Genomic DNA, 25,970 nt, shown 5'->3' with positions numbered 1-25,970 from the left:
TCGATGTTCTCATCATGTGACACTGATCCATCATAGGCCTCGTAGGAGGAATTTTACAGCAATAAAATACAGCATTCAGAATTTGTGGACTTGACTTTACAACCTATGAGCAAAGAGTTAAACGTGATGTAGACTAATTAAAGTGAATATTGTGCATAAATAATTTATTATTTAGTTTTGTGTCTGTATTCTTGTACTGATCCACATGGATTTAGCCAATCTGTGACATGAATTTTCACTGCAGGTCCATGTTAGTGGCAGAAATAAATGTTCATAGAGTTTTAAGTAATTATAGCATGTAATATACAGATTACTCTTTGTATTGCTCAGATTGCACAAAGCAGTTCAGGTTTACATTTAATACAATTTTCATTTGATTGTGGTATTATATGGATATAGGACCTAGTTTTGACTTCAGGTTTTGTATTCTCGATGCAACTACCTATCAAATAATATGACTCTGCAAGAAACAGTGCTTGTTGTTGTTGTAGGGTTTAACACCATTTTTCAACACACGATAGGCTATACATGGCGGCCAGTATTAATGATGGCGGAAAAACCCCGAGTAAACCCCAGAAAGAACCTCCGACCCACGAGAAGCTACTGGCAAGCTTTCTCACATACCCATATTGGCTGAATCCGAGACTCGAACCCACGCAGAGGTGAGATGGCAGTGATCCGTAACAGAGAGTGCTTTAGACCACTTGGCCACTCAAGGCCCCAAACAGTGCTTGAAAAATAAAGCTAAATGGCAAGTCACTGTTGTGGAGGCTACTGGCAATGGATACACTGTAAATGACTCAAATGGATAAACTGGCTTAGCAGTTTTAAACAAATTTATTGCAACAAAAGCGGTGTTATACAACAATTACTGATATGGAAGTACCTCTTCATGACACTAACATAGTAGCCAACCAGGATAAGTACTTCATGACATCAACATAGTAGCCAACCAGGGTAAGTACTTCTTCATGACACTAACATAGTAGCCAACCAGGGTAAGTATTTCTTCATGACACTAACATAGTAGCAACCAGGGTAAGTACTTCTTCATGACACTAACATAGTAGCCAACCAGGGTAAGTACTTCTTCATGACACTAACATGGTAGCAACCAGGGTAAGTACTTCTTCATGACACTAACATACTAGCCAACCAGGGTCAGTACCTCTCCTCGACACTAACATACTAGCCAACCAGGGTCAGTACCTCTTCATGACACTAACATAGTAGCCAACCAGGGTAATTACTTCTTCATGACACTAACATAGTAGCAACCAGGGTAAGTACTTCTTCATGACACTAACATACTAGCCAACCAGGGTCAGTACCTCTCCTCGACACTAACATACTAGCCAACCAGGGTCAGTACCTCTTCATGACACTAACATAGTAGCCAACCAGGGTAAGTACTTCTTCATGATATCAACATAGTAGCCAACCAGGATAAGTACTTCTTCATGATATCAACATAGTAGCCAACCAGGGTAAGTACCTCTTCTTGACACTAACATAGTAGCCAACCAGGGTAAGTACTTCTTCATGACACTAACATACTAGCCAACCAGGATAAGTACTTCTTCATGACATCAACATAGTAGCCAACCAGGGTAAGTACTTCTTCATGACACTAACATAGTAGCCAACAAGGGTAAGTACCTCTTCATGACACTAACATAGTAGCCAACCAGGGTAAGTACTTCTTCATGACACTAACATACTAGCCAACCAGGGTCAGTACCTCTTCATGACACTAACATAGTAGCCAACCAGGATAAGTACTTCTTCATGACATCAACATAGTAGCCAACTAGGGTCAGTACCTCTCCTTGACACTAACATACTAGCCAACCAGGGTCAGTACCTCTTCTTGACACTAACATAGTAGCCAACCAGGGTGAGTACTTCTTCATGACACTAACATAGTAGCCAACCAGGGTAAGTACTTCTTCATGACACTAACATAGTAGCCAACCAGGGTCAGTACCTCTCCTCAACACTAACATACTAGCCAACCAGGGTCAGTACCTCTTCATGACACTAACATACTAGCCAACCAGGGTCAGTACCTCTTCAACCAGGGTAAGTACCTCTTCATGACACTAACATATTTCCTGATCACACATGTGTAATAGCCAGAGGTAATTACCTTCTCATCACACTTATGTAATAGCCAACTGAGGTCAGTACTTCATCATGGAAGTTTAATAATGAACAGGGGTAAGATCAGACCAGAGTAACAGCCTACATTGATCAGTACTTCTTGATCACACTCACACTAGTGTAATAGCCTACAGGGGTTAGTATTTCTTGATCACTCTATTGTAATTGATACTAGAGGTCAGTACTTCCTCATCATACTTCTACAATGGCCAAATGTGGTCTGTACCTCCTCATCAATCTTGTCCTGTTCTGACACATCCTCTGGAGACCTTGTGGCAGTCAGTGCCATCACTTTGTCAAGGTAATCATCCAGGTTTTCTTTTGTGATGGTGATGTCTGTTACAAAATCAAACAGCTCCTTGATGCTCAGGGTGCTCACACCTTTCTTACAGAAATAGTCTGAAAACATGGACAAAAACATATATTATATCCTCAGTATTCATTGAATTTCATCCATTTAAATGGTTGATGTTGTTGTAAGATTTAACACCATTTTTCAGCACAGGATAGGCTATACATGGTGGCCAGTATAATTAGTGGAGGAAGAACCCTGGAAAACCCCGGGAAGAACCACCGACCCACGAGAAGCTACTGGCAGGCTTTCTCACGTACCCACGTTAGCCGAGCCTGAGACTCAAACTCACACAGATAGAGGTGAGATGGCAGTGATCCGTAATGGTGAGCGCTTTAGACCACTCGGGGCCCCTCCATTTAAATGGAACAATGCACAATGTCAAGTGCTTTTAATCAGGGCTAACCTTATACTGAATGCGTGTGAACAAAATAATCAGGGCTTAAATGACCAAAGAGTACTGGCTGAATTTTTTTCCAGTTGTTTTTCTTTTCTTAGTGTGGTCTCTTCCAAACAGATACCGATCTAGTGAAACGACTTTTGTCATTTAGAAAAAAGGTAAAAATGTCCAGAAAATGACAAAACAAAATAGCTGATACTGAGTCAAAGATGTGGTTGCTGATGATTAGCAATCACAAGAGATTGAAATATATATAGCCTTAACAAAGTCCATTTGTTTAATAGTACTCTATAGAGATTGCAATACCTTGTTGCATCATTGATAGGTTCAACAGTATGCCAGTTATGCTCTATATTAACTGTTCTGCAACAAATATATAAACACAAAATGAACAACCTGTTACATTGGAGCAGTCTTTTCTGAGGAACTCTAATGCTTGAGGATGGTCATGTTCCACAGACTGGGACACATCTATCACATACACCTGACCTTCATGGTACCTGTAATTAACACAGAAAGTCAGATATGCAGTGCTCATTCTTATGTTTAAGAAAATGTAAAGCCTCTAATTATTAGAGGCTGATAGTCTCTTTTCTCACTTTGCATGTGTATTGTAAGATGGTCACTTTAGAAAATCCTAATAATGCAGTAAGCATTTCTCAGTGAAAATGAAAACAGGGTTTAAGAAAAAAAACTTTAACTTCTGTCATAGTGATTTAACTTTTTAAGCAATCTTGAATGTTTATGACAACAACATCAAAGAAAGATTATTCAAAGTAAAGACATTACTGAAAATATTTAAGCAAAACTAAATATTCCAAAATACCTGTCCTTTCCCAACCACACTGACATGGCCTTTCCAACCACACTGACACAGCCTTTCCCAACCACACTGACATGGCCTTTCTCAACCACAATGACACTGCCTTTCTCAACCACACTGACATGGCCTTTCCAACCACACTGACATGGCCTTTCCAACCGCACTGACATCGCCTTTCTAAGTTTTGATATCAAACACCTATACAAGGCCCATTAAACATTAAGTTCTGAGGTGCATTTTGGTGGCTGAGTGGTTTAAAGTGCTTGCCTTTATTGATCACTGCCATCTCACCTCCACCTGCATTGGTTTCAGTCCCTGCCTCAGCCAATGTGGGTATGTGAGAAAGCTTACCAGTAGCTTCTTGTGGGTCTGTGGTTCTTACTGGGATTTTCCCATGTTCTTCCTCCACCAGTTATACTGGCTGCCATATATAACCTATCATGCAATGATAAATGGCATTAAAATCACAACTACATTACGTTTTTGTACAAGGCCCATTAAACATCAAAATCTGAAATCAAACACGTTCACAAGGCCCCATAAACATTAAAACTTCTGATATCAAACACCCGTACATGGCCCATTAAACATTAAAACTTATGATATTCAACACCTGTACAAGTTCCATAAAATCCTGAAGTTCCAATATCCAACAATTATACAAGTCCAATCAAACACTACAGTTCTGATATCATGCCTCTTAAACATCAAGTTCTGAAATCAAATACCCATACAAGGCTCATCAAACATCAAGTTCTGAAATCAAATACCCATACAAGGCCTATCCAACATTAAGTTCTGATATTAAATACCTATACAAGGCCCATCAAAGATCAAGTTCTGAAATCAAACACCCATACAAGGCCCATCAAACATTAAGTTCTAAAATCAAATACGCATACAAGGCCCATCAAACATTAAGTTCTGAAATCAAACAGCCATACAAGGCCCATCAAACATTAAGTTCTAAAATCAAATACGCATACAAGGTCCATCAAACATTAAGTTCTGAAAATAAAATACCCATACAAGGCCCATCAAACATCAAGTTCTGAAATCAAATACCCATACAAGGCCCATCAAACATCAAGTTCTGAATCAAATAACCATACAAGGCCCATCAAACATTAAGTTCTGAAATCAAACACCCATACAAGGCCCATCAAACATTAAGTTCTGATATCAAACACCTACACAAGGCCCATCAAACATTAAGTTCTGAAATCAAACATCCATACAAGGCCCATCAAACATTAAGTTCTGAAATCAAACACCTATACAAGGCCTATTAAACATTACGTTCTGATATCAAACACCTACACAAGGCCTATTAAACAGTTTTGATATGAAACACCAATACAAGTCTTATCAAACATTAAGTTCTGATATCCAACACCTGTACAAGGTTCTTTAAGCATTAAGCTCTGATGTAAACATAATTACATTTAATCAGAATTTACCTGCCATATCAGACTACTTTCATTTCAGCATTTGGAGATCTGAGTTGGATCTTTTGGTCATCACGCATGGCAGTATTTCCTCTTCAGTTTAGCTTTAATACTTTTGAATAGAGATTCATTAGGAACTTTCGACATCACACTCGTATTACAAACCTAAACTTGCACTACTTAATCAATGGCTTGCCAGTGAAAATGCCATGATTTCTGTTAGGTATTCATGATCTACACTGAAGTAAGGGGCAAATTTTCTGAACATGGGGATTTAAGTAAATAAGGGTAGATTTCCAAATATTATTTACAATCCTTGTTCAATAGGATCAATTTCTGGCAATGACGTTTTTTTTAACAAGAGTCCCTCAAAGGGCTACTGGCCAAAACAAATTCAGCAAAAAAGTCAAATTTTTAAATATGATGCTGTGGCAGCCCTATTGGCCATCAGAACATCACCATTTTCAGTTATGTCCAACTAGATATAAAAAAATCTTTAAGTGCAAAACACATGTTGATATGACCATCCATTCAGGAGAAGTAGCTATAGCATGAATTTCAAGATGGTCACTGTCGCGCCCATATTGGATTTGCAAGCAGAACCATTTTCATTTACCAACAATTAAAACCCTATGTCAATATGACTTTCTATTCAAGAGTACAAATGAATAAGATGGCAGCTGCTGTGACAGTCATCCAGGCCATCAGCACAACCTTTGTGCAAAATCACAACCTATCTTTTAGTGAAAACCTCATGTTGATATGACCATCCATTCAGAAGGAGCAGTTATAACAAAGTTTTCAAGATGGCTATTGCGGCATCCATATTAGATGTGTGAGCTGTACCATTTTCATTTAAGTATAACTGATATCATATGGTCTTTTAGTGAAAATCCCACGCTGATATGATCAACCATTCTGAAGTAGTAGCAATAACAAGATTTTTAAGATAGCCACTGCTGGGAATATTTGATATCTGAAAGGTTCCATTTCCATTTAAGACCAACCAGACACCATGTGAAATATTTCTGTTTAGGAAGACGGATAAAAAGGTTTTAAAGATGGTTGTTGCGCAGTCATATTATGCACAATCTTCACTGAGCTCCAATTCAGTAAGAAGTCTTTTAGTGAAAACTCCATGCTAACATGACCAAGTCTTGCAGCACCATTTTCATTTGAAACCAACCAGACCACATAATGAGCGGGTGTGTAAAGTTTCATGGCATTCCTGCGAGCTGTTTTGGAGAAGTACTATGACAAACTTGTGCTAATGACTGAAACAACAACATATGCACAACACACCATCCCATAAGCTTTCCTGGTCTGTGACCAGAAGAGTTAAAACTTAGAGTGAATTCTGTAATCACAAGAACTGGAATGGAATCTGCCGTATCATAACTCTAGTCCCAAACCTATCCATCTAACTCCACCAAGAGGTGAGACCCAAGATCCATCATTTAACGTGCATCCCATGCCAACCTACCCCACCCCACCAGGAGTGTGATCCAGACATACCCACCCCAACCCACCAAGACTGATGCAGAATTGAGACCCCAAATCAATCCCTTGTATGATAACTTGATAAAAATAATTAGAAGTTAACTTTACATAATGTGTTAAGTATCCTTTACATAATGTGTTAAGTCTCTTAAGTGGGAAATGTTGTAGTGACTTTTAATCTTGAGTTTACAAGTAATCTAGAAATCTCTGTGCTGATGTATAAAATCACTGCTACAATATAATATCGGAGTATGCCTGCACACTGCCCAGTTAGGATTGTCCCAAATTTACTAGGTTAAGTGATCCTCTAGTTTTCTAAATGAGTCAAGGATAATTTTTCAAAGGTTTTGTCCTTTGGATTCGCACATTATTTCAAATAAAAGAGAAACTTAACAGGTACGTGAATTGTCTTAGGAAAATCCCTGCCAAGGTCAATCATTTACATTCTTTTTTTTCTGGTTAACATAAATTTTTTCCTGTCATCCCTGAAAAAATTTGCACATTTAACAAAACATCTGACCCAAAAAAATGAACATGCCTTTAATGTGAGATACCTACAATACAGACATTGTTGCAGTCTTACCATGAAAAGAACATGGCCAGGGCCTGCATACTGAGCCCATGGTCCAAACCTTGGTGTAAAACATGTGGTCTTTATCCCATGGTTGAAAGAGGAGAGATAGCATGTCATGGACTGTATTGTCTTGGCTTCACAATTCATCCGACATATGAACAAAATCCATCAAGGAGTTCAGGAAATATAGGGGTTTGGTGAATAGACGCAAATGAAGATCTCTAACCAAAGCCTTAACAAACTGTCAATGACAATGCAATGTCTTCCCTTCCACTAATGTTGATGTGACAACAAAACCATGAAGATTATAAAATTTCACCACCACCCCCGGAAATGTTCACACATTCTAAAAATGTAATTCTTAAAAGACCCTGAATCTGAAACAAATCAGTCCCCAGTCACCACATTTCTCACATTTTTCCTCAAACTGAGTCTCTACATGATCATAAAGACATTTTGTTAAATATTTTTGTATGACATCGAGTCAGTGGAATGAATGTTTAATTAGTTTCATTCTAAAAATATGTGTATTCTAGGAAAAAAAATTGGGGAATTTAAAAAATTTGATGTGAAATCCTCAACATTTTCTAACAGATAAAACAATACTTTTATCAGGATAACTTAAGATATATTACAGAATCTTAATCCAATAACAAGAAACATGTGTAAAACAAAACTAAACTTCTAACATCTTTAGTGAAAGTGGGACTTGAAATATAGTCGAATCGATTGTACATGATGCAAGACTTACAAAAGGTTGAATTCACTAAGGTCAGCATGAATAAGGTGACAGTCATGGTACAATGATCTCAGGATATGAACACACTGAAGATACAGCTCTCTGGCCTTTGACTCGCTGATCTCACAGTCCTTCAAAAGAGGAGCTGGCCTAGAAAATACCAGAAACAATACTAAGAGTGTAAAAAGGGGAAAATTTCCCCACAAACTTATATTACAAATATTCTTGTTTTGTTTCTATAAAAATCAATATGGCAAAGTTAACTACCTGCATGATGCAATACATTGTTATACAGGCGTATCATTTATTTTTGCAGATCTGGGATGAGAAAAAAAAAAGAAGACTTTTTCAAGGGACACAAAGTCCTGGCTTTGCCTGTCAAAGTTTGCAGATTTGTAGGCATATAATTTCATAGATTAATCTCAATAAATTTCATAGATTAATCTCAATAAATTTCATAGATTAATCTCAATAAATTTCATAGATTAATCTCAATAAATTTCATAGATTAACCTCAATAAATTTCATAGATTAATCTCAATAAATTTCATAGATTAACCTCAATAAATTTCATAGATTAATCTCAATAAATTTCATAGATTAATCTCAATAAATTTCATAGATTAATCTCAATAAATTTCATAGATTAATCTCATTAAATTTCATAGATTAACCTCAATAAATTTCATAGATTAACCTCAATAAATTTCATAGATTAATCTCAATAAATTTCATAGATTAACCTCAATAAATTTCATAGATTAATCTCAATAAATTTCATAGATTAACCTCAATAAATTTCATAGATTAATCTCAATAAATTTCATAGATTAATCTCAATAAATTTCATAGATTAACCTCAATAAATTTCATAGATTAATCTCAATAAATTTCATAGATTAATCTCAATAAATTTCATAGATTAATCTCAATAAATTTCATAGATTAATCTCAATAAATTTCTTAGATTAACCTCAATAAATTTCATAGATTAATCTCAATAAATTTCATAGATTAACCTCAATAAATTTCATAGATTAATCTCAATAAATTTCATAGATTAACCTCAATAAATTTCATAGATTAACCTCAATAAATTTCATAGAGTAATCTCAATAAATTTCATAGATTAATCTCAATAAATTTCATAGAGTAATCTCAATAAATTTCATAGATTAACCTCAATAAATTTCATAGATTAATCTCAATAAATTTCATAGATTAATCTCAATAAATTTCATAGATTAATCTCAATAAATTTCATAGATTAATCTCAATAAATTTCATAGATTAATCTCAATAAATTTCATAGATTAATCTCAATAAATTTCATAGATTAATCTCAATAAATTTCATAGATTAATCTCAATAAATTTCATAGATTAATCTCAATAAATTTCACAAAGAACAAAAGAGAACAAAACTTTGATAACAAATGACAGTCACACATAGGTTAAAATAATACTAACATCTACATGAGCACAAATCAAGCACCTGTTTATCTTTAACGAAACAAGTAAAAGAAAAAAAAAAAGGGGGGGGGGGGTATTTATAATATGTTGTCATTTCTTCTCTGGATTGTTAAATTTGTGGTTCAGGGCAAGAATGAAATCCGTGGAACTTGGTACCCAATTTGTATATTACAGTATGTGGAAGCCTAAAAATAGTACATGACTTGCTTACCAGACCCCGTCATAAAGAAGCATATGGCTGGTACCAGACTTGCCCAAATGAAGCGCTTGACTTGAACAAGCACCTAGCCAGTCCTTTGTTCCAATGAAGTAAGTGGCAAGTGTACACTTAGAAGTACTGTCTTAATGAAGACCATGACATGCCCAACATGTACTAACCCATGAAATCCTGACCTGCAGACACTAACCAGTCTCACAGCATAAGCATCATTCTTCCTTGAGTTGAGTCAATGAAAACATCACTGGCCAATCACTCAAGCTCTATCTCCCAATATAACCCTTGGTCAGCACATGACTGTAGTCCTCTTCTATATCTACAAGTTGGCCATGGCCTGCATATCAAGCCCACCTGCTAGATCCAATGAAAAGATTCTGGCCATGGCCGTATGTCAATTTGTTTCTCTTTTGCTGGTTTTAATGGCACTTTTAACACATTGTTGGAAATCTGAGCTAAGTGTTGATCCCATGGGCTCACCAAGGCAGTTGACCCAAGCAGGCCTGAGTGGGTATCAAACTCTCAACCCTTTGATTATGAGTCTGATGCTCTGCTAGAAAAGATGCACATTATGCACGACTCTATCAAATTTCAGAGAGCGCTTTAGACCACTCGGGGCCCCACCTACTTTTGGTGTCTTACAGATTTTGATACATACCAAGTAACATGACTATGTGTCAAACTGAACATACTGAAGTTCAAGTGTAGAAAAAACTTTTAGAAGTTAATTTCAACTTTAATGTTCATTTACTATGAAGAAATGGAAAACTCATTCCATTGGATGATACATAAACCAGGATGATAAAGTTAAATAGAAATGCACACTGTGCTATAGTCCTAATTTGAAGAGACTGGGTTATTGAAATTAAAATGATGACCTGACACAGACTGAACTTTAACACTGAGGTTAATCTAGAATTATGATGACCTGACACAGACTGGAAAGTGCACAGATGCATACACTAAATTAACAATTGCTTTGTGAACCATGACTGAATCGACAAAAAGTATGTCAGTAAATGAATTATTCCCAAACACTTACCATCCCTCTGTCCCTATAAAGCCCATGACAAGTACATGACTTCTCAGCAGAATGGGTTCTGGACAGGGAATTCCAGCCTGGTTAATTCTGTAAATAAATGAACAAACCATTGTCTCGGATTTGGCTAATGTGGATATGTGAGAAAGCTTGCCATTGTGCAAATCCACATCGATACAACCACATGTGCAATAAGATAAAACTCCATCATCCAGATAAATGTCATTAAATGAAATTACATTATGGTATTGGGTTGCCATTTGTAAAGAGTAACATTAAAGCACTGAAATGAATTAGTCAACTTTACTAATGTATAATACTGCTTTGACAAATTTCAGTCTTTTTACATCTTCACTACAATGAAATTATGATGCAACAAATGACATCACAATGTCAAAGGACTCCCATTAAACATAATGACACAGGACTTGCATTAAACATGATGTCACTCGACTCACATTAAACAATGTCTCAGGGCTCCCATTACAGTCGAACCCACTTATCTCGACCTCGGTTAACTCGCCAACCCTATTAAGTCGACGTTTTTGAAGTGGAACCGCCAAATTCTCTCTTTGTCTTAGCATTTTCTCATCGGTTATGTCGATTCTTTTATGTCACCGAACCCTAATATCTCGAGCACAAAAGAAGGCCAAATTTGCCACTTAACGTCGGTTATCTCGATCCCCATGACCAATCGCTTTGTTTGTATCGACAACCCCATCTTAGGAGTGCATTGTTACATCATAATCTGCTTATGCTGACATCTGGGCCGAGTACTATATGCTGTGACAGTCAATCATGCTACCGTACTATACCTACAACTGGCCGACTTCTGAAGACGCGAATAGAACAGATAAAAGTTATGGTTACAGAGACTTAAACTCCGCAAGAAGAAATAGCAAACAACAAATAAACAAGTTTTGCATAATTAAAAATAATTATTTATTTCTCAAAATACAGGAGTGAAAGAATCCCTATATTGGGTGTTAACTTATGCTACAGTAATATATACGGTCCAATATTGCCAGGTGTTGACTCGTGTAAGTTTCTTTCGTGGGAATGGAGATCCTATTTTGCAAGAACACGGTCTTTTGATAGTAACCGCGTGTACGATACTTTTCAGAGCTGTGTCAGAGTGAAATGACTCGCGAATTTAATTTTGACACTGGTTAGCTTTTTGTAAAAACGAACTACACCCCGCACGTTTTTTGTGATTTTGTGAGCGATCTTTGTGTTTGCAATGTTGGAGAATATGATAAAGGTTTGTATCGAGAATCGACGGTGGTTTGTATTGTATACTGGTAAATCTGTGCTGTTAGTTGGTGCACATATGCCTTTTGTTGTTAGCAAACATGTATGTACATTTTTATAGCATGCCGATCGCTTCATCAAACAAATCACGGCAACGCTGTTGTGCAAAAAAAACAACCTCCAAAAACACGTGCATGTACATTCTCATTTATTAACACACATCATGTACATAAAGAAATTTCAAGCACATGTTAATATATTGCCGCCATATTGGTTTTCGTTTATCTCGATCATCGGTTATCTCGACGCTTTTTGGCAAACCCCTAGGCCGGCGACATAACCGGGTTCAACTGTAAATATAATTATGTCAATGGACTCCAATTAAACACAATGCTATCCATGGACTCCCATTAACATAATGATGTCCATGGACTCCCATTAAATATAATTATGTCCACGGACTCCCATTAAATACAATGTCATTGATTTCAGGACTCAAAATTAATGCTAGTCCACTATCCTGCAGTTATTTATTTTTCTTGCTGATCAGTAAAATCCAGCAGTCACTACCACTGGTTACCTATCATAACAGTTAATAATTTCAGACTTAGTTGTGACTTGGCATTCCCTTTCACGGTTAATTGCTCTATTCATTGTGTTTATGGAGTACCTACCAACATCCTCCAATTGAGAAGGTTCAATAAATGTGCATGGCACAAATGGACTGGTTTTAAACCATTTATCTACTCAAGTAAATTAGCATCATAATTATCAAAACAGTCTTTGAACACTTGGAACTAGCCTGGTATACTGCCTGCTAGCACTTATCTAATACACGATGATAACAAAATTTTTATAGGGTCTCATGCTAACAGCGACCAATCAGAAAGGGATCACAATCGCCAAATCAACATAAAATTGAGAATTATACCAAACTAGGTGTTTTAATAAACATTAAATACATTATTCAGTGACAACTGCAAAAAATGTGAAAGTATTTGCTAGGTGTGCAGTCACCACCTAAATGACAGAAATTAGATGATGACAACAGAGCATGCGACTGCAAATATGAGAATAAAGTACCTGAAATGCTGGGCAAATGCATACAATGTGGATATGCAAGAAAGCTCGCCAGTAGAGGTAGGTTACCATGACTGAATTGTTTAGCATTATCAGAACCATCTTTTGGAAGTTTTCTATGCAAACATGGGTGGCATTTGGAATGGTTTTCATTTCTAGGAGGCTGGTGTAAGGAGCCTTCTCTTTCAGCCTCCACTTGACTTGATTGTCACAAAAACAAAACAAAGTGGGGTCTCGGATACCACAGTGGTAGAAGGCACTTGATTTAATAGATTCCTAACATCTCATCCGTCTGCATGGGTTCAACTCTGAGCATGTGAGAAAGCTTGCCAGTAGCTTCCCAAGGTAAGTGAAAGCTTGCCAGCAGCTTCCTGTGGTTGGTGGTTCTTCTACCATTATACCGGCTGCCATGTATATTATGTGCTGAAAAATGGTATTTATTGCATTGGCTAATTTCCAGGAATCCATTATATGGCTATTTGTCTTTACGAGAAGTCTTGTAGTGAAAACCTCATGTCGATATGACCAGCCATTCAGGAAGAGTAGTATTAACAAGATTTTAAAGATGTCCATAGTCATGGGCAAAATGGATCCAAGAACATGACATTTTCATTCAGGAAAAATTAAATATCATAACAAGTCTTTGGAATAAACCTCAAAACCATCTACCATGAAATAACAAAAATAAGGGCAGCTCCAATGGTCTAAATGGCTAGTGTCCGCCTCAGATTTGGGAGTTTGTAGATTTGAACCCCAAGTCATATCAAAACGTTATAAAAACGGTACAAGCAGCTAACTCGCTTGGATCTCAGCATTAAGAGGTAAGTGTTAGGACAGGTTGGCTTGGTATCAGGATAATTCAAATGGGTGGAACATGATGCTACATGTCTGCGGTATGATGTCTCAATGCTAGACATCACTATAAACTGCCATACTGCAGACATCATACCGATATGCCTGATGAATTTTAAAAGCTATTTTAAAAATCCAAATCATACAGACACACAAAATATTTTCAATGGCTCAGATGTCAGATCAGGATTATGTTTATTCAGGACCAACAAGACACCACATCTTCTGGTGAAAACCCATCTTTACCGGACTCTCCATATGTTGTACCTATAACAAGATTTTCATGCTACTGATAAGGCAGTTGAAGCCATTTACCTTATAAGATTTCTCATTTCTTTCTCTGCCCAGGTCCTCACCATCTTTCTTGGGTTATGCTTACAGTATCCATGCCGAAACCTTAAACAAATACAACACACAATGAGACATGTGACCTTACAGCTTCTAGTTAATTCTAACAGATATACGTTTGGTATTTCTCTGCTGATAGGTGTTCAGTAATCACAATCAATATATCACTGAAAATCCAAGATGAGACACTGCAAGAAATTCTATGACAGGTGAGCTAAATGTCACAATAAGATATAAGGTATATTTGTCACATTCTTATGTATGTTTGCAGAGGAAATCTTTCATCATGTTACTGCAGTTTTACTACAATCATAATACACACAAATTGGCAAAACCTCCACAATTCCCATCACCAATTGAATATTCTTCCATAATAATAAAGCTAAACATTATTTGCAACACATTTGCATATTAAAATGAACAGCAGCTGTAGTCTGGTTTTAAGTTTAAATAATTGTTGCATTTTTTTTTATTTAAAAAATTTATAATCTCAGTCTTTATGAAAGATAAATCAATCGTAGGTAAAAGCTGAACTGAGCTCTCTGTAATTATGTCTGGTCTTTCTCGAACAATATTGTGGATAAGACCGCACTTTACTTTTTCAACTGTTCACAGTTGTAACATTGCACAGGCTGTATGTAGTACCCAATTTGGATGCTGTCGTTACTTGTGGAATCAACCATTGTTCTTGGAATTATAAAATGTATTTAAACATTATGTAAAGTTTATAAACCTAGTTCTGAATGATCCATCTCAAGTTGTGGACTCATTCAAAGGGTATTTTGATATTTTTAAGTTACACTAGTATTCACAATAAGCTATTTTTTATTTCAGCCCTCATTTTTGCATTTAAGAATGTGACAAACAGAATCCTTCATTACAGAAAAATTCCACCTGCTGTATGAAATTTTTGCATCAGAGATGAGCCTCAAGTTTGATGCAAAAACTCTGACCATTGGGTTGAATATTCCCTAACCTACACCAATGCATATGGAGACTCAATTACTCTACGATCCTTATGACAGCTGATCTAAGTGTCAAAGTAGAAGTTGTATATCTAGAACCTTTGACAGGTGAGATATGCATCAAAGTTCATGATGGCTGCAGGAGATATCTAAAACCTCTCTAAAAGATATGTATCTACAATGTCTATGACTAGTGATCCAAGGGTCAAAGTTCATGATGACTGAAGGAAATATATACATCTACAACAGGGATCGTCCTGGGCTTCGCCAATGTCGCAAATTGCGATTTTTTTTCCTTATTGGCGACAAAAATATCCCATCTGGCGATTTTTTTGGCGACATACTTTTTGGTTATTTAATTTGTACATACAATCATGGATTTGGACTGGATAAATTAAAAGGGAGAATGAAAGGAAGCCACAAACTTGACTAAGCAATGCATTGGAATCAATCTGTTACACAAACAATCCTTTGTTCTTATTGACAACCCCATCTTTACCATGCATTGTTACATCATAATCTGCTTATGCTGACATTTGGGCTGAGTACTGTATGCTGTGATACAGTCAATCATGCTACCGAACTATACCTACAACTGACCGACTCCTGAAGACGCGAATAGAACAGATACAATTAATTGAATAGCTAATCCTTCTGTTGTTTTTTTTTTTTTTTGTTGACATATACCAATACAATAGATTCACTGAACCTTCATAGAAAACTTATAACCTTTGAAGTACCGACTACTGCGTATAAATACAAAGCAAATGGAAAAAATCTCAATCACAATTATATGTCGCCAGCGCAGCATTTTACTCACTGATCTTTTCCTTTTGCCATCAATCTGTGTTACAGCTGCAGAGACTTAAACTCCACAACAAGAAATAGCAAAAAAAAAAAAAACAGTTTTCCATAATTAATAATAATTATTTATTTCTCAAAATACAAGAGTGAAAGAATCCCTAAATTGGGTGTGAATTTATGCTTATATATACGGTCCAATATTGCCAGGTGTTGACTCGTGTAAGTTTCATTCGTGGGAATGGGGATCCTATTTTGCTTGTCGAGAAAATTTATTCAGCATTCAGTGATCATTCTTGGGATTTAGGAAGCAATTCACTACAAACTTTGTGAAGCTAGCCATAAGGTGGGGGGGGGGGGGGGCTGCTGAGAGACTACTGGTGTCACCTGTCAGCACTGTAGACTGTGAACGTGGATTCAGTAAGATGAACCTCATAAAAACTGACATCAGAAATAAACTCTGCATCTCATCTCTCGAGAATTTAATGAGAATCAGCATGTACAGATGTGAAAAATTAGACTTTAAAACTGCATTCAACAAGTGGGCAGCCCTAAAATCGCGACGGATCTTCATGCAACACTTTGTAACCTTTTGTTAATGCTTGTTGTAATTAGAGTATTAACTAACTCATCTTTTGTAATTTTCATTGCCTGTTACATTAACAGACTAAATTAACACTTGAAAAAATGTACACTACTTGTTCTGGCGACACTTTTTGAAAATTGGCGACAAAATATTGAGGTTGGCGATTTTTTTGGCGACAGCTTTTTAAAAGCCAGGACTATCCCTGCTACAATGTCTATGACAAGTGTGATATGTGTCAAAGCAAGTTCATGATCACTGTAGGGGATATATATGTACAATGTCAATGACAGGTGGAATTTATTAAAGAATGTTCATGATGGCTGTAGGAGATATATATCTAAAAATGTCTACGATAGGTGGCATGTGCATACATGCCAACCCCTGGTAAGGAAAAAGTGTAATCCCAGCGGACAAAAAGAGTAATCCGAGCAGAAAAAGAGTAATCCACATATAACATGATAAAAATTCAATCAGCATATGTACAAAATGATTTTATTTTCACTCTGGACATTTAACATCGAATACTGCTTTAAGTTTTCGTATATAACACTTTGAGCTTTAAAAAGCAACAGACTCTCGTATTGCATTTCAAAACACTTTGTACCAGCTGAGACTATGAATGTTTTGCACACTAGTAAGTGCTGAGTTACTCAGCCTGGATCTGAATTCATTTTATTTCTGTTAACAATACTGAATAATCTTTCACAGTTATATTTATTCAAAGCATTATCAAGCAAATAAAAAAATGTTTTCTCCAGTGGAATCTACTGTTAATTCTGGCAATGAATGAAGAGCCCTCTAACTTTGTCCTTTTCGTTGTCAAAGTCTCTTACACAGACTCTAAAATGAGCGTATGGCTTTTTATCTCTTAGGTGGCACTCTACAGTTTCGTATTTCGCATAGGTTAGGATTTTAAAGAAAAAGAATTTCCCCGGCTTTCCTCACTAGTTATACTGGCTATTTAAAAAAGACCTTGTATATCTTAGGTATAATTCAAAGAACCTTTAATTCCCTTTATTTTGGTGTACTATGGGTTATAGAGTATACAGCTTGGCCTTACTTCAGATGTGCACCTTTCAAAAAAGTGCTAGCTCTACTTGGTCATTTTCACTTCCTGAACTTAGAGGTAAATTGTATAAAAAAGAGCCGATAACTTTTTTTTACATTTGATATATTTGGTAATTCATTCATTGCACTTTCAGAAGCTGGTATTGTCTAGTCTGGCAAAATTCATTTTCCCTATTTAAATAGCTGCTATGTAAAGTGTACTTCAGACTAATTCAGGCTGATTTTTTAACACAAGGGAGCAGTCAGTTTAGTTAGCAGTGTGCTTAAATCATGTAAAATTTCCAAAAGTACAATATCCAAAGAAATATCATCCACATTACATTAATGTAGCATAGAGATATGCCAACATTCTCTCCATTGTGCATGTTTTAAATGTGAACTACTTCACCTTACATACGTCACTCTCTCAAAAGTACATATTAACTGGTGAGCGCCCCCTTAGATACACATGTAGCAAAGTTACCCAGTGCAGTGTGCTATAAACAGAACATCTGTTACATAGCTGCCAACCTTCCAGGCTCGCAATTAGTGAAAATAGGGATAAAAAGTAATGAATCTGGACATGAATTAGTGAAAAATACCATGACAATAACTCCATCCACTCTGACCGTCAATACTACACCATATCAAGATCGCAATATAAAACTAAAACATTAATATATGCAGAAATATATCTGCATTTCTATTTATTATGGTATTCATAAACTTCACTTGTTCTTGTGGTTATTTATCAAGACCTGATACTGTGGCAGACTTAAACTTTCTCACCTGCTTGGTTGTAAATTTGTTTTCTAAACAGTTCAGACTTTTTGCCTGCTGGTTGATCTTGGTGACTAAATTTGCTGACAAACTTTCTGCAGCTAAGAAGGCCCTAAAGTCTGTCTTATTTTTCCTCACTAGAGAAATACTCTTTCGCTGTCACTGTTGCTGTGAAGAATGCACAGGAGCTGCAGTAATTTTGGTTCTTCCACAGGAAAATTTGGAAGCGATTTTCGAGTCCGTGAACATTTGTCAGAACAAATGTTTAGCATGGTCTCCAGCTGATAAAGGTAGATTGTGTTCAACAAGAAAACTCACAAATAATGCTTCAGCATTGGTAGCTTGCAGGTCTTCAGTCAATGGCTTAAAATATTCCAGAGCTGAAATCTGCGAATTCTTAATTTTCCCAAGTTCTACGTGTTTTTTGCAATCGATGTGCGTCCTCACATCGTCTCTGCCACCATGCCCAATGCTAAAATGTGTGGCACACTGTGTGCAAAAAGCATGATGTATGAATGTTTAATGGCAGAATGCGCGGCCAATGTTTGATATATTAGAAATTAAACTTCACTTTTTGAGCAATACATTTCTTTTTTCTTGGTGGGGAAGACATTTCAAGATCTTATATGTGATGCTGAACGGTAACTCAAATCAGTGTTGGTGACGCATGCACGGAGCAAAATTCTGGTTAGACCCCAGTTTCTCTTGAAAGCATTTGTAAAACTATTCTTATACATATAGATTAAAATAGGCTGAAATGCTTGCTACCGGGCCAACTGTACTAATCGGCCATAGTTCTACTAATATCGCGACCAGCAGTACTGGACCATTTCGGCAACTGCCAATATCACGTCTAGTGCTTAACAGGAAATCGGTTATTTTATCAAAGATTTGAAATAATTGAGAATTGGAGAATTTGTGAATATTTGGCTTGCGGCGTGAATCTGCGAATCGCTGAAAAAGTTGTGAAATTTACGCCAAATTCGTGAGGGTTGGCAGCTATGCTGTTACCTATTCAACTCCATACACACTGTTAAGCAGTGCAGTGCATGTTACGTTTAACAGCAATTTTAACCATTTTACACTATTATGTATGGAAAAATTTAAGAGTAAAGTCTGATTGTCACAGCTGTGTAATTATTTTTCATGGAAGAATTTTTATGTGCTTTAAAATCTTGAGAGAATCTGTCAAGTCAGTGAAGCCGCGTGACCAACCGTAGCTGCCATTTCTCATACTTGAAATTTACAAGTTCTTTGTCTGCGTCTACATCACTAAGTCATCTGACTTTAATAATTTATAAACACTAACTGCTGCCTATATAAATATCAGAGCCTTTACCTAAGCTTTCATAGTTGTGATTCTAATCACAAAACCTCGAGTAGTACTGAACGAAATCCGCGACCTCCATTTTGGAGAGTGGAGAATACAACCCAGTTACTTTAAATAGCAGATTTTGATCAGAGCATAAACAGCGACCATGTGATCTGACATAAATGTCATTCACAGTAATGAATAATGAATATAGTATCTAATAGGGGGTTTTCCCTGAAGGTGGTGCTACGAAAACCCGCAAAAATGGTTGATGTTTACAGCAGGCGTCGAAAGGCGCTTTCATGAGAATGGTGTAGAGGCGTCCAAAGGCGCTTACATGAGAAAACAAATTATTAATTTTTTTGGGAGGGGGATATACCGAAAATGCATAATCTGAATATAGATAAAAGTGTAATGGTTGGCATGTATGCATGTGTCAACATTCATGATTGCTGTAGGAGCTATATTTCTACAAGTCTATGACAGGTGAGATTTGTGTCACATTGCAGGTGAGATTTGTGTCATGTTGCAAGTTTAAGATGGCTGCAGGAAATATATATCTACAATGTCTAAGACTGGTGAGATATGTGTCATATATATAATGTCCATGATAAGTGAAAACTGTCAAAGTATGTTCATGATGGCTGTAGGAGATATGTATCTACAATATCTATGATAGGTGGCATGTGTCAAGTTCATGATTGCCATAGGATATATACACACACACACACATATATATACATATACATACAAGTCTATGACAGGTAAGATGTGTCAAAGTATATGATGGCTATTGGAGACATATATCTACAATGTCTATGACAGGTGAGATCTGTGTCAAAGTAAGTTTATGATGGCTGTAGGGGATATATATCTACAATGTCTATGACAGGTGAGATATGTGTCAAAGTTCATGAAGGCTGTAGGAGATTACAATTACATTCCATATCAGTTTCATCAAATCGAAAACTCGAGGTCAACAATCTCGATGAAATATTTGTGTTTACTTGTCAAGAAAATGACATTCTGCCATGCAAATTCTAAATTATACACTTCACCTTTACCTCATCATTGCATCTGGTTGGCTCAAACAATGAATAAAGTTGCATCAAAGATTATCCCTTATTTTTAGACATTAAACTGCACTGATTAAGGTGATACAGTCGTTGTTTCAAGTACCTTAAGAGTTTCTTTTAATAAAAATAAATCAAATAAACAATATTTAATGCAATATTTGTGTTTTATAATGTCTGATGATCTGAGTAATTTTTCATGTTACAATAATAATGTAAATTGTCATCAAAAGTTCTTCAATACATACCTAAATTCCCCTGTAACATACTTGTCTCTATCTTTGAAAACCAATATTGAAGTCTTGTACACCTGAAAAATGGATAGAAACCTGACAACCATCCACGTTGGAATACTAAACTTTTGCTATAAAACCAAGGTTTTAAGACATTTTCCCTATGTGTGAGAGTGAAAGAGTGAGATCTGATTTACAATTTTTTAATATAGTACATTTGCAAGAACAATGTACTATCTCTCTTTCTCTCGCATGTAATTTCTATAAAAATAAAGCAATTTTTGTGCCAATTTTATGGTCTGAATTAATTTAATAAACACGATTTCTATTTATGCATGACTTCATATGACATATGTCACATTTTGTTCTTTATGAGCAAAGTTTATTTAACTGACATCATGCTAATTATGTGATATCCCTAAATAAGCCATTTCTGTACACTGTACATGGCAATGACAGGAAACAGCAATAAAAAAAAGTCAATCTGACCACCTTATTAAAATAACTCTGGCTATGATAAATTCTGAATGTTCCCAAGCTGTTAAGTGACTCTTTAAATTCAAGTACCTTAGTTCCTAAAATGTAAAGATAGTTATCCAATCCTGTCTCCATTTTGAACACTCTTTGGGTACAGTAGTTTTCTAACAAGACCAAGCAGTCGACCTAATAAATGTCTCAAAATGCTGAGAGTGGGCTTTTTTTTCAGATAGCAAGAGCCCATTAGGCTAATTTGTGTAGGTAAACTAAGAGCCCATTAGATAAGTACACTAAGATCGCTTTATGCTAGTTTGAGTAGGTCAAGTAGACTAAGAGCCCATTATGTTAATTTTTTAGGTAAAGTACATTGCCAGCCCATTGGACAATTTTTTTAAATGTAAAGTACACTGAAAGCCCATTAGGCTAATTTGTGTTGATAAAATACACTGAAAGCCCATTAGGCTAATTTGTGTAGATAAAATACACTGAAAGCCCATTAGGCTAATCTGTGTAGATAAAGTGCACTGAAAGTCCATTAGGCTAATTTGTGTAGATAAAGTGCACTGAAAGCCCATTAGGCTAATTTGTGTAGATAAAATACACTGAAAGCCCATTAGGCTAATTTGTGTAGATAAAGTGCACTGAAAGCCCATTAGGCTAATTTGTATAAAGCACACTAAGAGCCCATTAGCATTATTTGTGTAGATAAGGTACACAGAAAGCTCATTAGGCTAATTTGTGTAGGAAAAGTACAGTAAGAGGAACAAACCAATTTGCTTTAAGTTAGGTAAATCAAACTGATGCATTATTACACATCACTGCTTGAATGAAAGCCATCTTTATTAAACATAATTAGCAAGTTCATAACTGATGGCAACATTTCTCTAAAGTTGGATTGTATTCCATATATAAATTTCAGCAGTCAGAATATTGTACAAGTGATTGTCTTTTTTTAATGCAAAATGCCCACATGAAATTTCACACTGTTTGACTTTGCGAAGCACAGAATCAAGAGGAAGGCTTCAAGTCTATGCACTCATTTCAAACACAAAGGAGAGGATTTTGGTTCTTGCACATATTACAAATACCAGATTAACAGCAATTATTCTGGGCTGTACTATGCCCATCTACACAACAATGCCGAGCTCAGTTACAAAATGAATCAACATGTTTAAACAATCATCAACAAACTATATCATAAGAGTATAAATGCTTTGTTCAATTTCCTTGCAGAGCACAATTTGTCATTAGGACAAGTGCTGTAACCTTAATAGTGATATTTCTTTCAATTTCAGAGGCTTTTAACTGTCATGTGGCCTTTATCAAGTACTTTAGATTAAGGTGAGGCAAACTCTTCGGTTAAGATATGACGAAGTGAGAGAAAACCTAATTTAGCTCAACAACTCATGTCAATTTATCTTGGACTGGAAGAACACCAGGGTTCAAAATTAATGCTATTCCACTATCCCATGGTTAGTGACTTAATGAATCACTAAAACCCAACAGTCACTAATAATGTACTGGGGCAGTAAATTTACTATCATAACAAATATGTGGTCAGGAGTCAGAAAACCCTTTAATGTTTAAATGATCTGTTTCTTGTACTGAGTACCTACCTACAGCTGATGAGGTAAAGTAAATTCTTGCAGCTCAATTGGACTGGTTATAGCTACTCATTCACTCATCAAGCAAATTAGTGTGATCATTGTCAAAACAGTCTCCATGCACTTGAAATTAGCCTGGTGTACTGCACACATGGACTTATTTCATTACTGATCATAATAAAAGGTATGATGTCTCATACTTGTACTGACCAATCAAAGTCTACATGTGCTAGCTGAACCAATAATCCAGAATTATACCAAACGTGTTTTAACAAACATTCAATAAACTGCATAGTGACAATTGTAAACACGTGAAAGTGTTTGCAAGGTGTGCAGCCACCACCAGAACAGAAATCAGATGATGACAAGGGTGTAAACACAAATGAAGACAAAGGCTTAAGTATTACCCAGGTAAAGCTTTGATGATGCACATATTCTGCACCGAGTATTTGGAGAAATACGAAAGTGCGCAATGTACTTCATTTACTGATGGATGTAAAAAATTTCAGTAATCATCTTTGGAATCTCATATTGCAAACTCCCTACATGTAATGTAAAATCGAAACATAAGATTGGTTTCTTGGAAACAGCAAATTGCAGTATCTAGATAAAATCAGACACAGAAAATGAAAGTGAACTTTCAAATTTTCTTGCATCTTGTTGGTGAAATTTAGTTGCTAATGGTTTGAGTTGATGTTAATGAATAATAAATGCTTAATTAGAAACAGTTTGATTTTAGCAGGATCAGTGAGCAGAAATGTTATTTTGGTGATCATGTTGGTTAGTGGGGAAAAATCCTGAAAAACCTACCTAACCTTCATTATCAACCATTACAATAAGGATGAGACATTTTTCTTTAGTTTACTCCTGTCCCAAGTTGAAATATAACCTACTCTTGTTCCACCTCTCCCAGCACACAACAATTTAATATTCCAACTTAATTTGATCATCTTGCTGTACCTTAATGGCCCTGTCTTCCCCATTCTTTCCTGTGGCATGGTAGACATTGGCCTCCTTCCCTGTGCTTATACACCCATTGATATCTGTGATAATTCCACGATTCAGCAATTTAAACAGAATCATACGAGTTCTAGGATCAAGCACTTGCTCAACAGTGGCCCGATCAGACTTATCCTTCCCTCTGTACCTGAAATTATATAAGGACACATATGGAGAAAATTTAATAGTAGTTGCCATCTAAATAAAGCCAACAAAAAATAGTTGAACAACCTTGCACGCATACTGAATTGAGACAAACAAATGCATTTTATTAATTTCATGTGGCATATTACATTTTTTATCATTATTTTCTTCTCATGAAAACATTTTCTTGACTATTGGGATGTTCAGAAACTTTTGATTAACTCATTAACCCCTGAGCTTGTTTTCATTTTTCCTGAAATGCGAGCAGCAAACACATTTTGGAGGCTATTTCTGAATAAATCATAATACATAGTTTTTCACTGGCTATTTCGCTTGCACACGAGCTGAAAGGTAAAAATTGGAGTTATTTCTTTTTTCCTTAATGGACCCATCATTTTCATATCCAGACCACTCTTTATTCCAAATGCCCATCTTATCCAATTTTTTTTGCAAAGGTTCGCCTGTCTGTGTGCAGTTCAGACCGGTCTGCCTTAGACCTGAGGCCAAAAAGCATAAAATCCTGACACAAAATTGGATTCTGACCATGGGTGAATTATGGAGGGAAAAAATTGGGTAATAAAATTACATCTTTTCCTCTGCATTTTGTAGTGCAACTAGAACAGCCAGATTATTTGGTATCATTGTAGAGCTACATCTGTCTACCTTTTTATAATACCACCCACTTTAGTGTATCGTACATGACATTTATGCTACATCTTGGAAGTCGGCTACTACCTCCTCCTGACATGTAAACGAGACACCAGTGGTTAACGAGTTAACATCTGGGTCATACAAATGAATGTTGCTAAATGTTTCATTTTTAACAACAGGCTGCTCTTTTTACAAAGTAAAACATTATTGACTTGTTTTCACAACTATCCTTTCTTGATATGCAACACAATTAAAAGTGGAAGATCAAGTTCTGAAATTCTGATGTATCCCTCAATGCTAATAAATAATACTGACAATTTCATAGGATTTCTTACATAGTATGAACTTTACACTGGAAGATGCAGACTTTCATTAAAGATATTTTTCTCAAATGTTCCTTTTCCTGAAGTTTCAAGCTCAGAAGCTCTAAGCAATTTAACTCCTTAAAAGTACATAGTGCCAAGCATTCAATTAAGTTTTAGTAAAGTTAGGGAGAAGAAAAAAAATTCACAAACATTTTATTCATATGAAAGGGTCACATTCTGTAACAGCAGCACTAAAGACTACCACCTGAATCCTGACAGGGGAGCAGGGAAAGACTCAAGGGCCAAATGCATAAATGACTTGGCCTTTCCAAGACAAGAAAGTTTATATGTTGTATATGAAGGTTCTCTCAATGCTTTCCACAGTATGGAAAACAGGGTTATGCTACAGGTGCAAAATTAACTGTCTACTTATACCAAAAACCCAAAGATATAGCCAAAGTAAAATCCATGCAAATGAGCACTGATTTTTATCAAAATGTGTATAAATTATGGGTGTCCTTTGACCTCTAGCACCCTTACCCCAGTGTGGTATGATTCACCTTAGATGAAGAAAGGAATCAAACCCCACATCTAAACTTGAAGTGTAAGAAGTCCTACTGTTAGTTTAAGAGTTGTGAGGCTTGCAAAACACTCCGATGTTTAGTTGATGCCGATGACAATGACATATAAGCACTGCTATGTTTTTCTTATAAAAAAAAGGCAAGACCATATAAACAA

The 25,970-nt window shown here is 36.1% G+C and overlaps 1 protein-coding gene across 1 annotated transcript in view; it reads right to left on the bottom strand.

Annotated features, from left to right (window-relative positions):
- LOC149807050 (serine/threonine-protein kinase RIO1-like) overlaps nucleotides 1-25,970 on the bottom strand; it is a 49,566-nt gene that overhangs the window by 10,479 nt on the left and 13,117 nt on the right. The window contains exons 6-12 of the mRNA XM_089961185.1: nucleotides 24,094-24,280; nucleotides 21,068-21,129; nucleotides 14,223-14,303; nucleotides 10,728-10,814; nucleotides 8,012-8,149; nucleotides 3,312-3,415; nucleotides 2,390-2,562 (exon numbers count right to left, since the gene is read on the bottom strand). Of these exons, the coding sequence (XP_089817311.1) occupies nucleotides 2,390-2,562; nucleotides 3,312-3,415; nucleotides 8,012-8,149; nucleotides 10,728-10,814; nucleotides 14,223-14,303; nucleotides 21,068-21,129; nucleotides 24,094-24,280 (832 nt within the window). The remainder of the gene's footprint in view (nucleotides 1-2,389; nucleotides 2,563-3,311; nucleotides 3,416-8,011; nucleotides 8,150-10,727; nucleotides 10,815-14,222; nucleotides 14,304-21,067; nucleotides 21,130-24,093; nucleotides 24,281-25,970) is intronic.

This window comes from Sinohyriopsis cumingii, chromosome 1 (genome assembly GCF_028554795.1).
Source record: "Sinohyriopsis cumingii isolate HCF-2022 chromosome 1, ASM2855479v2, whole genome shotgun sequence".
In the NCBI taxonomy this organism is placed as follows: Eukaryota; Metazoa; Mollusca; class Bivalvia; order Unionida; family Unionidae; genus Sinohyriopsis; species Sinohyriopsis cumingii.
Note: the sequence above shows the minus strand (reverse complement) of the source record. Positions and strands in the feature narration are given on the sequence as shown.